We start from the raw sequence: 16630 nt of genomic DNA on the forward strand, positions 1-16630 counted from the left end.
ATTAATACTTTTAATTACTATTAAGTAATAGCAATGAAAGTGCTTTTTTTTTTAAGATTTTATTTATGTATTCATGAGAAACAGAGAGACAGAGAGGCAGAGACAAAGGCAGAGGGAGAAGCAGGCTCCATTCCATGCAGGGAGCCTGACATGGGACTCGATCCCGGGTCTCCAGGATCACACCCTGGGCTGAAGGCAACCCTAAATCGCTCAGCCACCCAGGCTGCCCTGAAAATGCTATTAAAGAGAAGTTGGAGGAACACCTGAGTGGTTTAGTTGATTAAGCATTGGACTCTTGATTTTGGCTCAGGTCATGAGCTCAGGGTCGGGACATCCAGCCCAGTGTTGGGCTCTGTGCTCAGCTTGGGGTCTGTTGCAGATTCTTTCTTCCTCTCTCTCTGCCTCTCCTCCCAACATTGAGCATGCATGCACACACACTCTCTCAAAAATAAAATAAAATCTTAAAAAAAAGAGAGAGAAATTTGAAATAATGTAACAGAGGACTTGATCAAGTCAGGGGTTAGAGAAGACTTCTTTATAGTCTAGAAGAAGACAATTAAATTGACATCTGAGGGATCCCTGAGTGGCGCAGCGGTTTAGCGCCTGCCTTTGGCCCAGGGCACGATCCTGGAGACCCGGGATTGAATCCCACGTCGGGCTCCTGGTACATGGAGCCTGCTTCTCCCTCTGCCTATGTCTCTGCCTCTCTCTCTCTCTCTCTCTGTGTGTGTGTGACTATTATAAATAAATAATAAAAAAAATTTTAAAAAAATTGACATCTGAATAAGAAGGCCTTAGTGAGGTGAAGGAGTCAGGTAGAGGAAGGACTCTCCCAGCAGTTAAAAAAGGCCTGTTCAAGGAACTTGGGAGGAGAATGCAGCAATTTTCTGCATGAGAAAGAAGGCTAGTATGGCTGGGAATTGGCAACGGGAGAGGTGGGTCTAGGAAGGGTTTTTTTTTTTTTTTCCCTAGGAAGGTTTTGTAGACCCAGTAAAACATTTGTCTACTGGGCTCCAGTACAGTAGTAGGTAAGCGGTGGAAATTCAGAAATGAAGGCAAAATCCTGCCCCCAAGAAACTCCCTATGTAGTGACTAAAGGAATGAGGGTAAAGAGGAAAAGATAAAAAATAAAATTTGAATTCTACTTCAGAGAGCATAGTTATAGATATCTTTGTGGTAGTAAATGTGTTCCCAGACGCTTCCAAAGATTTGTTCTTGGGATCCCTGGGTGGCGCAGCGGTTTGGCGCCTGCCTTTGGCCCAGGGCACGACCCTGGAGACCCAGGATCGAATCCCACGTCGGGCTCCCGCTGGATGGAGCCTGCTTCTCCCTCTGCCTGTGTCTCTGCCTCTCTCTCTCTGTGTGACTATCATAAAAACAAACAAACAAACAAAAAAACACAAAGATTTGTTCTTATTAAATTTACACTGCTGTGCCTGCTCACCTGAACTGCAGTTGTCTGCTGGAATGGCTTTGGAGGATGTTTGAATAGCATTTTTGAAATATGGAGAAATTCTGAGACTGAAAAGCCAGTAGAAATCCACTACTTAGTATCCTTACAGTGAACTAGGTAAAATCCAACTTTACAGCGGCTATTTTCAAAGATTTGTTTGGAAAAAGAACATTAAAAACAAAACAAAACAAAACCAAGCCTTAACTACGTCGAGAACTTCCACCAAATGCTAGTTTTGTATTTTAGCCTGGTCCTTCAGTTCCGGTGGCCATAAACTTCTCATCATTACTCCAAATTTCTCCACGTGAGGAGACAGGACTGCGCATTCTTTGTATTGTGGAGTACAAGCTAAACTGCTTGTTTTACTATGATTACCAGATAGGAACACTAGTAGTCATACACCTTAGTATATAATTAAAAGCATCCGATGCTCTGACTGCTACAAGTTTACCTTAATTTAAAACCTCCCAGATCTTAAAAAACAAAAAACAAAAAACCCCAAAACCAAAAAACCGTTATTGCGTGAGAAATATTTCTGAAATTTGAGGAAAAAATTGGGAAATGGGAATTAAGTGAATTGGGCTGGCTTGGAACGCTGTGTTACAAAGACCCAATACCATTTTCATGTTTCCACCTAGTATCTCAATAAAGCGTATTATCTTTTATTTTATATTATTTTATTTTATTTATTCACGAGAGACAGAGAGAGAGAGAGAGAGAGACAGAGACAGAGACACAGGCAGAGGGAGAAGTCGGCTCCATGCAGGGAGCCCGACATGGGACTCGATCCCAGGTCTCCAGGATCATGCCCCAGGCTGAAGACGGCGCTAAACCGCTGAGCCACCCGGGCTGCCCAGCGTATTATCTTCAACAAAATATTTCTGGTACCTATATTCTTTGAAATGCTAGTCAGTAAAGAGATCCCAGGATTTTAATTTACGAACTCCTTTGCCACTTGGAAGCGAGGTTGAGCGCCAGCAGACGGCAAACACGGTACTCGAGAGCAGTAAGTAAACCTTCAGGTGACCGAAAGCTAAGGGAAGGCGTGATTAGAAGAATCTCGCGAGAAGCACTGCATTCACTATTTTTCGCGATATTTTGGTGCCCAGCCTTTTTCCTATCTCTCGCAGGATCACGGTTAATCTCGCGATATTTGGGAAGTTCCGTTGGGAAGATGGCGGCGGCCGGGAGCGCCCTTCTCTTCTTGCCGCCGGGGACTTCAGACTGAGCCTTCCCGGGAAGAGTGGGGACGGTTGTTCCCCTGCCTCCCGGGAGCCCGAACCAACTTGGTTCCCTCGTTAGTGGTGGGGAAGGGTTTATCCTCTTGTGTAGGACTCAGGACCTCCCCACCGTCAGGATGAAGGCTCAGGGGGAAACCGAGGGTGAGTGACTTGAGGGGGAATGCAGGGGGCGGGACGCAGCTTGGGGGAGCCAATCTGTGAGAGGAGCTGGGGTGGGGGTGGCCCGATGCCTCTGCAGGGGCAACGCTCCTGAGGTCGTGGAGTCCAGGAGGCGGGATAGCTTCTGACTGTGCCTTCGTTGGTGATGCAAGGATCTGAGTCTCGGGTGATGGGGGCTCTCAACTTCTATGAAGGTTTCCTGCATAGCTAGGGACAATCACTTGGGCCTCGGAACGTTTTTAGCCTAAAGTTGATGGAAGACCAGGCGAGTGAATCTAAAACCTGCTTACACCTCGTTTCAGAAGAGATATCTGAATAATGACATTAAAAAAATACAGAGCTGTGTGTCAAATATCGGAGAATGTTTTGGCGTGAATGAAATGATTAGGACCTTATGATTTTAAAAGCTAGTAGTTCCATGGAACGTTACAATGTCCAGACTTACACTATTGTATGTTTATGAAATGCGTTGAATTTCATCCTTTCAATGGCTGGACTAACTCACAACTGCTGAAAAACAACTTTTCTGTGGAACCTTACTTAGATTCTCTAAAGTCCTACACTCTTAAATGCTTCCTTAGCATTTTGGATATAGTTTTGTTAATAAGGATCACTGTATTATGTTTACCCATCTTCTCCACTTTGAGCACCTTGTCTTACGCATCGTTGTGTAGTACCTGGCACAAAAAGTGTTTGATCATTCGTGTAAAGTATTTATCATCAGGCTTCTCAAGGAAAAGGGAGGGGAGTATTTTAAAGGAGAGGAAGAAAAAAGGTATACTCCTTGGGTGCAGAGGATTGGTGAATGTAAAATGGAAACTTGATGAGGCAGGAATTTTGTCTAGTTTGCTCATTTCTATATCCCCAGCACATAAAATCATGTGTGAATGAGTCTTGAAAGTGGGAATTGCCAACAATGTGTCCAGAACTGTAAGCTGGCTGAAACAGTCCCCAAACCGGTTTTCCAGAAGATGAGGACATTGGAGGAAGGAATTTGAATCTTGATTTAGAAAATGTCACTGCGTTAACTCTGATTGCTGAGATTATTTATCTTTCAATGCCAATATCAACTGTCACCTTTTCTGTAATCTCCCCACAACTAATAATGAGATTTTCCTTTTTTGTGTTTCAATTGTAATGTGTCTGTTTTTAACAGCATATCTCATTTTGCTTTCTGTGATGGTTATTTCCACGTTAACTTACGCACACCCCTTCACAGATACCATCTCAGGTGTATTGAGTTTTTGCATTGCCAGTGGTCTCTAGAACAGGTCCTAAGAAGTGTAAGAATTAGAGGAAGGATCACCTATATTTCAAAAGTAAAAAATTTAATAGAAATAAAGCTATAGTTCAGTAGTAAAATAACAAAAATTCAAAAATAAAAATTATAATTCAGTAATAAAAATTAGGAAGGCTGGAGAGCATAAGATCTTTGTTCACTCATAGCCCAGGAAACTGAGGACTTTTCCACCTTTCTCTTAGCTCTGCTAGAAGCTCATCCTTTAGTCATTGACATATTTCCTATCCATATAGTTTTAGTTTGAATTCAAACAGGAAAAATGAAAATGGCAAATACAGCCTATTTTCTTGATAATACTTCTGTATTGTTCTCTTAGAATTACATCAAAGTCTGCATTTCACATTGAAAACCAACTAACCAAAGTAAGGCCATGTTCAAATGTATGCTTTTCATATATCATGCAAGGGATTCATGCATATCATGAAATGATTTTGTCACTAACCCCAAAACAGTCTTGTAGTCTTGACCCCAAAACATGGTTAGAGGTGGTTCTTTTTTTGGTTTTCATTAAAAGACTGGATAGAAATCAGTTATGTTCTGTGGTGCTCATTAGTTTAGAACCCAATTTCTGTGTCATTTTGTTATTAAAAGTAAATAATTTGTATGTTTTGAAGTAAATGGTATTGAAAAATATTTCAACTGAGTTCTTACCAGGTTGAAGTGTGGGAGTTTCTTTTTGCAAGAAAGATTGTGGAAGGTCTGGAAAGGAAAGTTTCTAATAATGTTTTCTGATTTATATCGTAGAATCGGAGAAGCTGAGTAAGATGAGTTCTCTCTTGGAACGGCTCCATGCAAAATTTAACCAAAATAGACCTTGGAGTGAAACCATTAAGCTTGTGCGTCAAGTCATGGTGAGGATTAATGTAATGGATAAAGTGTTATGCTTAGATAATTATTTAATAAGCTAAGCTCCCTGTGTAAATTTTTTTCAAACTAGTTATTATAGGGTATCTCCTCAGCTTTTTTGAAAGAGAGAGAGGTGGGCAGGGAGTAGGTTGGGGGGTCGGTCAGAGGGAGAAGGAAAGAGAGACTCTTAAAGGACCCTGAGATCATGACCTGAGCCGAAATCAAGAGTCAGACCAACTGAGCCACCCAGGCACCTCAAGCCACTTGATTCTAACGAAATAGTATTTTCATTGTATATATACTTCTACTAGAGTTTGCAATTGATTTTTTTTTTTTAAGATTTTATTTATTTTTCATGAGAGAGAGAGAGAGAGAGAGAGAGGCAGAGACATAGACAGAAGGAGAAGCAGGCTCCATGCAGGGAGCCCGGGCCTCCAGGATCACGCCCTGGGCCGAAGGTAGGCGCCAAACTGCTGAGCCACCCTGGGATCCCACAATTGATTTTTTTAAAATATTTATTTATTTTAGAGAGCTCAAGAGAGCATGAGTGCAGGGGGGAGGGGCAGAGGGAGAGGGAGAAGGACTCAAGCAGGCTCTGTGCTTGGGCTGAGATCACGGCCTGAGCCAAAACGAAGAGTTGGATGCTAAACTGACTGCCTCACACAGGCCTCCCTGGAGTTTGTGATTGATTCTTAATTAGCTTCACCTGTTCACTCTGTCTACCTTTTCCTCTATAGTACTGTTTTTTGAATCATTTGCCAGTATCAGGAGCCCTTAAGTGAAGACAGGGCATAGGAACTGGCTATTTAAAGTTCATCCATGATTCCAGTGGTAGTCAAATGATGCAGGAAAATTTAACTTCAATGATTTGACCTGGGCAGTGTTATATGGGTGTGTTCACTTTGTGATAATTCATAGATCTTTTCACTTAAGAGCCATATACCTTTTTTGTATATGTTATTTATATTTCAATGAAAGTTCCACTCCTCCCCACCAAATCTTACTTTGAGTACAGAGTAAGTTCGGTTTAGTAGATTTATTAGTGTTAAAACTGATCATATCTAAAAAAAATAAAAATAATAAAATGATCATATCTGTATAGCCCTAGTAAAAGAACTAAATTTGCTATCAAAAGACTTACTTTGGACAAATTATTGACTCTGAGTTTCCTCATCTGGAATGCAGAGGCACAGAGTATCAGTTTACTTTTCCACTAGTTTTGTTGTAAGAATCAAGTGAGATAATGCATATTAAATTGTGTGTTGCTAAAAGATTTCTGTAACTGCAAATTTGACAAATGTGTGAATGTCTTCTGGCTGAGGATTACATACATAGAATGTGGGGTTTTGTTTTGTATTGTTTTGTTTAATGTCTTAATAAAAGGCAATTTTTGCAGTTTGGGGATTCAGAGGTTTTCATTTTACGTTACAGAGTAGCCATATTCTAATTTGAAATTTGTTCTGTAAATGATATTGTCATTAAAGAGACATTGTGAGATAGAAAAATTCCAGGTGGCTACTAAGACCCTCTCATGGGGAACCGGAGTCTTGGTTTGGTTACCATAGCTTCCACTGTCTACTTCTCACTTTGCAGAATCAGAAACCTAATTTTATTAATATATTAAGACTTATAAGAATTTTCAACAACTGCAATAGTAACAAAATCTCAGTAGATTAAAATGTAAATCAGACTGCCAATTTATTAATTTACCACAGAGAGTTTATCTTTCCACTTACCAAAATATTGGTATCCACTGTTCAGAGCAACCCCTTATCTATTCAAGGTACAAGGGAACCCAGATTATTAATTAATCAGATGTTTGTTTTGTGAGGTGGAATTAAAACAAAGAGAGATGGATTTAGGCCATGGAAAAGCCTGAAAAGCTATCCTTGTATCTTAAAACTATTCACACTTCTAGGAAATGGAATCCTTTGGAGAGAGAAACTTCTTTGGATAGGGTTAGAAAAACTATGTCAGGGATCCCTGGGTGGCGCAGCGGTTTAGCGGCTGCCTTTGGCCCAGGGCGCAATCCTGGAGACCCGGGATCGAATCCCACGTCGGGCTCCCGGTGCATGGAGCCTGCTTCTCCCTCTGCCTATGTCTCTGCCCCATTCTCTCTCTCTCTCTGTGTGACTGTCATTAATAAATAAAAATTAGAAAAAAAAAAAGAAAAAAAAAACTATGTTAAATCTTTTGTTCTTTGGGAGTCCCTTTTTCTGGACTACACTTTGTTTCTTAGAGTCAATCTTTTTTTTTTTTTTTTTTTTAAAGATTTTATTTATTTATTCATAGAGACAGAGACAGAGAGAGAGGGGCAGAGACACAGGCAGAGGGAGAAGCAGGCTCCATGCAGGGAGCCCTATACGGGACTCAATCCTGGGTCTCCAGGATCATGCCCTGGGCTGCAGGCGGCGCTAAACTGCTGTGCCACCGCGGCTGCCCTCTTAGAGTCAATCTTATTTTACTAAGCTTGATTTTATTTCTTAGATTACATGCGAATCACCTTGTTAGATTTGGGAACTGCCAAATCACCTGAGCCTCCTCATTTAACTGACTAAACTTAGGATGCAGGAGGCTGATCTTATTTATTGTACTTGATCTTCCTAATTAAAATAAGATTAGGGCATACCTTTTTCTATCTTCATGTATATGGATATAGATGTATCCATGTTTATGAACTTTTCCTCCTGTGGCTGAATGGACAGAGTAACAGGCGTCTATAGATTATCTAGAGTATATAGAGAATATAGAGTATACAGACTATAGCATGTAGTGTGTAGATTATCCTGAAATAGTGCTACTAGAATAAGTACCTTTACTTGAAACACTGTTGGCTTGGTCAGTTTTACCTTATGTTTTCCTACTTAATACAGGAGAAGAGAGTTGTGATGAGTTCTGGAGGGCACCAACATTTGGTCAGCTGTTTGGAGACTTTGCAGAAAGCTCTCAAAGGTTTGTAAACATGTTTAAAATATGCTTTTTTAGAATGCCCAATTTTTTAAAAAGACTGTTTTATACTTACATAAGTAATGTAAATTGGGATAGATCAACTTTCTATTCAAGGCATGCTTTTGCTTTTACTATGGAGTTGAGATGAGTTCCTACCTGAACTCTTGAAATATATATATATATGTAATATATATATTTATTTATATATTTATTTATTTTTTAAGATTTTACTTATTCATTCATGAGAGACAGAGAGAGAGAGAGAGAGAGAGAGAGAGGCAGAGACATAGGCAGAGGGAGAAGCAGGCTTCATGCAGGGAGCCCGATGCGGGACTTGATCCCAGGACTCCAGGATCATGTCCTGGGCTGAAGGCACGTGCTAAACTGCTGAGCCACTCGGGGATCCCCGAAACATACATACATATATATATGTATATGTATGTGTGTGTGTGTGTGTGTGTGTATATATACATATATATGATTTATTTATTTATGATAGAGACGCACACACACACACACACACAGGCAGAAGGAGAGGCAGGCTCCATGCCAGGAGCCCGATGCGGGACCCGATCCCAGGACTCCAGGATCACGCCCTGGGCCAAAGGCAGGTGCTAAACCGCTGAGCCACCCAGGGATCCCCGAAACATATATTTTTTATCTATTTTGGAGGCTGTGAGAAATTCAAAAGATAATTGATGGAAGGTAACCAACCATAAGTTAGCAAGGGAAAGTTCTTTTTTTTCCTTCATATGTTCTCTTCTAATGAACTTGTAATGAGAAGATCGACATTTTAACTTTAATAAAAGATTTTTACATTGTTTATGGACAGTGTTTTCAGGTCAGGAAAGCAAATAACATTTAAATCATGAGTTTGAATATCCATGCTTATAATGACTAGTTTTGTGTGTTTTGTGGGAGAATGAAAGTAAAAACAGATTTGACTCTGATCTATCACAAAGGAGCCTCATTCAGTTGAATACTGTTTTTTTTTTTTCTCCCTTGGGTGTCCTTTGAGATCTCAAGTTTGAGAGTGGGCTCCTACAACCTTCATCGCCCCTCCTAACATTTTCTTCTCTATGGTTAAGAATCCTTGTTTAGTTCATCAAAATGTAGAAGATCCTACTTTTGCTTCTTCCAACTCAACATAGAGTCTGCATATTGAAAAACTCTGGTAGCCCTTCCCAATCTGGAAATATGTAGAGACAGAGGATGGTACTTTTTAAAAAAATTGTGGCGTTAAGTCCATCGCATTGTTGTGTAACCATCACCACCACTATCCATCTTCAGAACCTTTTCATCTTTCTAAGCTGAAGCTCTGTACTTACTAAACAATAACTTCTTTCTCCCTCTCCTCAACTGCTGGTAACCATCATTCTGCTTTCTGTCTGTAAGAATTTGTCTACTCCAGATACTTCATATAAGTGGAATCAAATAGTATCTGTCCTTTTGTGACTAGCTTTTCACATAGCCTACTGTCTTCAGGGTTTATCTATGTTGTAGCATGTATCTGGATTTCCTTTTTTAAAAAAGCTAAATAATTGTATGTACCACATTTTATTTCTACATTCACCCATGAATGGACATTTGGTTTGTTTTCACCTTTAGAAATAATAATGCTGCTGTGAATATTGAATATTTGTTTTTATGTTGGTTTGGTTTTGATATTAATCTTCTTTATTCTAGCATTAGCAGATACAGGTGTCTTTTTGAAGTTAAAGATAACTTGTCCTAATTGAGCAACGCAAAAGGAAGAGGAGAAAGGTCCAACAATTTTTAAAAATAGATTTTTAAAGTAAGGCCCCTTCCCCTCAACATGAGGTTCCAACTCATGACCCCAAAATCAAGAGTTGCATGCTCTACTAACTGAGCCAGCCAGGTGCCCCACCCCTAAATATATCTTTTTTTGGACCCTTACTACTGCCTAGGTCACAACTAAGTCTTACTAATGAACTTGTTCAAATTAACAAGCATTTGAACTATTGAATGTAATGACTTGGAAGGATGGATATACTCTTTCGGATATTTCAGTCTTTGAAGAATAAAATTTAAGTGTTTGGAGCGTTTTGTGATTTCTTTCTTTTTTCTTTTTCTTTTTTTCTTTTCTTTTCTTTTCTTTTCTTTTCTTTTCTTTTCTTTTCTTTTCTTTCTTTTCTTTTTTCTTTTTTTCTTTCTCTTTTTTTTTTTTTTTTACCCTTTCCTAGTAACATCTTTACCAGCAATGACTGACCGCTTGGAGTCTATAGCAAGACAGAATGGGTAAGTAGTCTATCACAGGCAGAAGTATTTAACTTAGTGTTGACTTTGGGTGGCTTTATTTATGTGTCTTCTATTAATTTTTGTTTTGATTTGTTCCTGCTAGACTGGGCTCTCATCTCAGTGCCAGTGGCACTGAATGTTACATCACGTCAGATATGTTCTATGTGGAAGTGCAGTTAGATCCTGCAGGACAGCTTTGTGATGTAAAAGTGGCTCACCATGGGGAGAATCCTGTGGTATGTGTTGTTGATATTTCACTGGAATCTGTGGGGTTTACTTAGGGACATTAATTTTAAAATGAATTGTTGGGGTTTGAAATAGCTTGGGTTTAGGTTTTTTCATGAGCCACTGTAGAGATGATGTGATGGGCTATACTATCAGTAGCTCTAGAATTTAGAATAACATGGGTCCATCTCTGACATCATCCAAAGGCTTCGACAAGTGGAGACACTAGAGGAACACTTTCCATTTCATATCAACAAACATGAGCCGCAATTGAACAATAGGTGCTGGGGATACAGAAATAAATAACTTAAAGTTCCTATCCTCAAAGAGCTAATAATCAAGGACAGATAATCTTATACATAGCTAACGTCTCTGAAAAATCCTGTAATAGAGATGAACATTTAATATTTGTAAACAGACAATTGAATATGGACTTAAAGAGAGGTCCTAATGTTTCAAACAAGCTCCTGAAAGTTGATTCCTTTATAAATTATTTCATATATTTTGAGATTTAATTTCCCACCTCAACCCTATGGTTTATTAAGTAGGAAGAAGATGCTTTTTGATATTTTAATGTAAGGATTTTTTGTAGTTTTAATGTTTTTGTTATAAAGCATATGCTCCTAACAAAAGAGAAAAATTTTTGATGTTTTCAGAGGCCTTAAAGTAGTTTAAAGTTTTAATGTGATTTCTTTAATTTCAGAGCTGTCCAGAACTTGTACAGCAGCTAAGGTAAGCAAATGACATTTATATACCCTGATACTGGCACATAATTCTTTGTAGCTAGGCTTGTGTTTTTTTTGTTTTTTTTTTTTTTAAGATTTTATTTATTTACTTGACAGCACAAGTAGGGGGATTGGCAGAGGGAGAAGTGGGCTCCCCACTAAATGGGGAGCCTGATGTGGGGCTTGATTCCAGGACCCTGAGATCACGACCTGAGCCGAAGGCAGACGATTAGCTGACTGGGCCACCCAGACACCCCTATAAGTCAGTCTTGAGGTTGGTCAGAAGTTACTCTCCTGAGGACGCCTGAGTGGCTTAGTGGCTGAGTGGCTGTTTTTGGCTCAAGTCATGTCCTGGGGTCCTAGGATTGAGTTCCGCATCAGGCTCTCTGCGGGGAGCCTGCTTGTCCCTCTGCCTGTATCTCTGCTTCTGTATCTCATGAATAAATAAATAAAATCATTAAAAAAAAAAAGTTACTCTTCTGAGGAACATATTTTTTTTGGATCAGGATTTTCAGCATCTGTATTTGTTCACTTTCAGAATTGACTTAGCTTGGCTTTTTAACCTACTCCATCTATCCCAGGATTTCTCAATCTTAGTAGTATTGACAGTTTGGATTGGAAAATCCTTTGCTCTAGGGGGCTGCCCTGTGCACTGTAGGATGTTTAACTGCATCCTTGATCTCTCGCCACTAGTCAGTATTTCCTGACCCATGACAATCAAAAATATCTCTAGATATCATCACATTTTCCCTGGAGGGCAAAATCATTCCTGGTTGAAAACTACTGACCTAGCTTCAAGAATTCTGTGTGCAACAAAAATAAATAGAACTTAATTATTAAATCAGCTAAGGGTTGAGAAACTTGAGTCTATACATGGAAAGAACTTTTATTCGCTTTGAGAAAAATTGTTTTACATTTAAAGTATTTATGTAATAAACTCCCATCATAGTAAAAATGCTAGACTTAAAAAGTTTCTTAGCAGTTGATGGCATTTCCCTCTGGATTATCCTTTCCTTTTAAATTGAGTGAAAATTTACTTTCTGGGATTTTGAGAAAGTCATTACATTAATTTTATGTCTTAAATATAGCAAAGTTCTCAGATACTTCATGGAAGTGTCTTAAGATGTTAATATTGAGGAAAGTTTTATACTCAGACTTTGCAGTGATCATTTTAATGTATTCATAACCAAAAGCACCAAATTTGAACCACCTTTTAAAAACTGCAATGCAATATGAAAATAGCATTTTTTATGACTTAATTGAATCAATTAAGTCTAGCAAAAGTGTGTTGCTAGAATAGTCCAGAAAGCCAGTATTTCTGGTTCTAATCTAGAGTAGGAGACCACCAATTTACGAACCGGTGGTGTTTTTTTTTTTTTTTTTTTTTTTTTTTTTCCGGTGGTGTTTTAAAGTTAACTTGTAAGCTTACTTTGAAGTGAGAAGCTCAGAAAGAATATTAGCCTTTACATGCTATTTGTAGTTGCTTTGTATAGATCGTGATCCTAAGGTAAGGGGTATTTTGGCTATTGCTCTTGTGGTTTGTTTGTTTTTTTTTTTTTTTTTTTTTTTACTTATTTGAGAGAGAGAGAGAGAGAGAGAGGCAGGCAGAGACACAGGCAGAGGGAGAAGCAGGCTCCATCAGGGAGCCCGACGCGGGACTCGATCCCGGGTCTCCAGGATCACGCCCTGGGCTGAAGGCGGCGCTAAACCACTGGGCCACTGGGGCTGCCCTTTTTACTGTTTTCATGGCATTTTGGGCAGTAAGTGTTCAATATCTGCTTAGTATATGCCTGACTAAATATCTGACATTGTTAGGGCAATTTAGCTTTCAAGAGACATTTTTTTTAAGTTTGAAAAAAGATAAAGATAATTAGAATTGTTGAGTTGTGTTGTATTCTTGAGCCAGCCCACATAACTCAGTTGACTAAGAATCCAAGCCTGAATAATGGGTTTTAGGAAGCGAGGGGTCTAGGTAGTAGTTTCTTTTTCCTGGGGCAAGTCCAGTCATAGGAACATTGTAGAATTGTCGTTTGCCTCCACAGTACTCCTCTTACTTTCTCTAGGTCTCCCCTCTGTCTCCTAGTGTTCATTTTCCTCTCTGCTCTTAGATTGTCATATACATACATGGAAGTGTTCTATATTTCCAATTTATTTACTTGCATTTCCTCTCCAATCAAAAGTTTATTTTCCTCATGACATCCAGTCATCTCAGTTACATATTAAGAGGAAAACAAAGTGTTTTTATTTAAGCCAAGTCTTATCACTTAGGATCAAATTATTGGAGTATATGAATTATTAGGTCTTTTTTACTATCTTTTATCATGCTTATGAGCACCTTCTCCAGATAAATGGGGTAGAGAAAGGAAAACATTTTCTTTATTTTATTTTATTTTATTTTATTTTATTTTATTTTATTTTATTTTATTTTATTTTATTTTATTTTACTTATTTATTCATGAGAGACAGAAAGAGAGAGAAAGAGAGAGAGAGAGGCAGAGACACAGGCAGTGGGAGAAGTAGGCACCATGCAGGGAGCCCAACGTGGGACTCGATCCCAGGTCTCCAGGATCAGGCCCGGGGCTGAAGGCGGCGCTAAACTGCTGAGCCACCGGGGCTGCCCTAGGAAAACATTTTCTTTTGCTACTTTTGACTGATTCTAGAAAACTTTGGGGGAAAAAAAGAGTAAAGCAAATTATTAAAATTAGTTTTATATTGCCATGATTTTTGGTACTTTGCATTAAGCTGAGTAATAATTATATGTTTTATTCTCTTCCCTCTCCCCTGAACTCCTTATAGGGAAAAAAATTTTGATGAATTTTCTAAGCACCTTAAGGGTCTTGTTAATCTTTATAACCTTCCAGGGGACAAGTAAGTATTTTTGAATTTTTTTTGCTTTTGTTGGAAAAATCAGTATAGTTGTAAACCATCTTGTGCTTAGAAAGTTGCCAAGTCTTTTGCCCTATCTTGTTTTTTTTTTTTTTTTTTTTGCCCTATCTTGTTTGTGATTTCTTCTTATACTGACAACTTATAGCTTCCAATTTATATCTTTTGAAGGTATTTTAAATAAATAATATCTATGTTAATGGATATAATGCTAAATGAGACTATAATCCTTGAGATGTCTTCAACACATTGATTTTTAAGCTGAAAAAAAAATTAGCTGTTGTGGAACTGGCTCATTATTTTTATTTTTAACCTACCTGGGATTCTGTTAATTAGCTTGGCTCTTTCAAACAGAATTGCCCACTAGGCTGTGTTAATTTTTGTATGTGTGTATTTTTCAACTTTTTAACTCTTGTTCTCTTCATCTACTTTCTAGCAAACTGAAGACTAAAATGTACTTGGCTCTCCAATCCTTAGAACAGGATCTATCTAAAATGGCAGTTATGTATTGGTAAGACTGGCTAAGGTATCAATTCTATATGAGCCTTCTGGATACTTTGTTCTTCTTTTTTCTTTTTTTAATTTTTATTTTTTTTATTATTATTATTTTTGGATACTTTGTTCTTAAAGCTTTTCATCTAGAGGGTTACTAGGGTTCTGTATTATATTTAAGGTGCATATTTTTATGTATTTTATCTATATCATATATCTTCTCCATCTCCTTTTACTTCCCAAATTATTGCATTCCATTTTCTCAATGTCTGAGTCGTTGGTTGGTATTCCATCAGTTTTATTGGAAAACTTGTCAAACCTGGCCTTACATCTGATAAATAATAGTCTAGTTGTAATTTTTGTTCACCATATTACTGGTTTATACTTGTAAAAAATCTCTACCTTCGAAGTGAAATACAATTGGTATATGCCCAGTTACAAGACAAGTCATTACAATACTTCTAAGACTTTTAACAGCTTCTCTTTAGCACATTGTGCACTGATACCTTCAGGACTTTAATACAAGCAAACATAGATTATTTGTCTCACAGGAAAGCAACCAATGCTGGTCCCTTGGATAAGATTCTTCATGGAAGTGTTGGCTATCTTACTCCAAGAAGTGGGGGTATGTGATCCTACTTTGCTTACTTAGAAAAAATTTTATTTTATTTATTTTTAAAGATTTTATTCATTAGAGAGAGTACATGTGCAAGCAAGGGGCAGGTAGAGGGAGACGGAGAAGCAGACTCCCTGCTGAGCAGGGAGTCCGATGTGGGGCTTGATCTCAGGACCTGAGCTGAAGGCAGACGCTTAACCATCTAAGCCACCCAGGCACCCTATTTATTTTGTTTTTTTTTTAATTTAATTTAATTTAATTTAATTTAATTTATTTATTTATTTATTTATTTATTTATTTATTTATTTATTTATTTATTTATTTATGATAGTCATACAGAGAGAGAGAGAGAGAGAGAGGCAGAGACAGAAGCAGAGGGAGAAGCAGGCTCCATGCACAGGGAGCCCGATGTGGGATTCGATCCCGGGTCTCCAGGATCGCGCCCTGGGCCAAAGGCAGGCGCCAAACCACTGCGCCACCCAGGGATCCCTTATTTTGTTTTTAAAAAGATTTATGTATTTGAGAGAGAGAGAGAGAGTGAGCCAGCGAGTCTGGCAGTGCATGTATGCAGGGGAAGGGGCAGAGGGAGAGAGAGAATCTTCAGCAGACTCCCTGTGGAGCACGGAGCCAAGATCATGAGCTGAGCTGAAATCAAGAGGCAGTTGCTTAACTGACTGAGCCATCTAGGCATCTGGAAAAATGTTTTGTTTTAGTTAAGGGGTCAAATCATTAATTTTTTTACCTTGGATTTATAGGCAGAGGGAGAAAATTAGCAGTCACTTGTGTATTTTTAAATGGTTTCTAAAGTGTTAATACCTGCCTTCCCCCACTTACATTTTTAAATTGCAAAGTAAATTGTTGCTACTAGAATCAGTACTTCTTCTTCCATCATATTTCATAAATTGTTTTGGAGCATAAGTCCTCTAATCTGTGAAACGATTTTCTCGTATATAGTTTTGTAGAAATTGGAATGTTTTTCTTTATTTGATAAAAATAGTGATGTTTTATTTTTCGTAGGTCATTTAATGAACTTGAAGTACTATGCCTCTCCTTCTGACCTGCTGGATGATAAGACTACATCTCCCATCATTTTGCATGAGAATAATGGTAAGACTGACTGAAAAGCAATTGAAGGTTTTCTTCAATGTTTTAAGAATATTTAAAATAATTTGAATGTCCAAGCCTGGTTGTGTATTTCCTGATTTGCTACTTTCTACCAAAGTTTGCTGTTTTTTTCATTTTTTTTTTTTTTTTTTAAGATTTTATTTATTTATTCATGAGAGAGAGAGAGGCAGAGAGGGAGAGGGAGAAGCAGGCTCCATGCAGGGAGCCTGACATGGGACTCAATCCTGGGTCTTCACAATCAGGCCCTGGGCTGAAGGCAGCGCTAAACCACTGAGCCACCCAGGCTGCCCCGAAGGTTTGCTGTTTCTATCAAGAGTTTGAATCTGGGATCCCTGGGTGGCGCAGCGGTTTGGCGCC

General features: G+C 38.6%; 1 protein-coding gene across 4 annotated transcripts in view; it reads left to right on the forward strand.

The window, feature by feature from the left end:
* The first annotated feature begins 2591 nt into the window (after positions 1 to 2591).
* The window catches only part of MED1 (mediator complex subunit 1), a 30391-nt gene continuing 16352 nt past the window's right edge, over positions 2592 to 16630 (forward strand). Inside the window, exons 1-10 of one of the 4 annotated variants that reach the window (XM_025439598.3) lie at positions 2592 to 2835; positions 4898 to 5004; positions 7873 to 7951; positions 10153 to 10207; positions 10311 to 10443; positions 11136 to 11164; positions 13954 to 14025; positions 14477 to 14551; positions 15084 to 15157; positions 16166 to 16255. In XM_025439598.3, coding sequence (XP_025295383.1) covers positions 2811 to 2835; positions 4898 to 5004; positions 7873 to 7951; positions 10153 to 10207; positions 10311 to 10443; positions 11136 to 11164; positions 13954 to 14025; positions 14477 to 14551; positions 15084 to 15157; positions 16166 to 16255 — 739 coding nt within the window. In that variant the 5' untranslated portion in view covers positions 2592 to 2810. Of the gene's footprint in view, positions 2836 to 4897; positions 5005 to 7871; positions 7952 to 10152; positions 10208 to 10310; positions 10444 to 10493; positions 10714 to 10751; positions 11008 to 11135; positions 11165 to 13953; positions 14026 to 14476; positions 14552 to 15083; positions 15158 to 16165; positions 16256 to 16630 lie in introns of those variants that run through there. The other 3 variants (XM_049114716.1, XM_049114718.1, XM_049114717.1) reach the window with 3 other exon arrangements.

This window comes from Canis lupus, chromosome 9, assembly GCF_003254725.2.
Source record: "Canis lupus dingo isolate Sandy chromosome 9, ASM325472v2, whole genome shotgun sequence".
Classification (NCBI taxonomy): domain Eukaryota; kingdom Metazoa; phylum Chordata; class Mammalia; order Carnivora; family Canidae; genus Canis; species Canis lupus.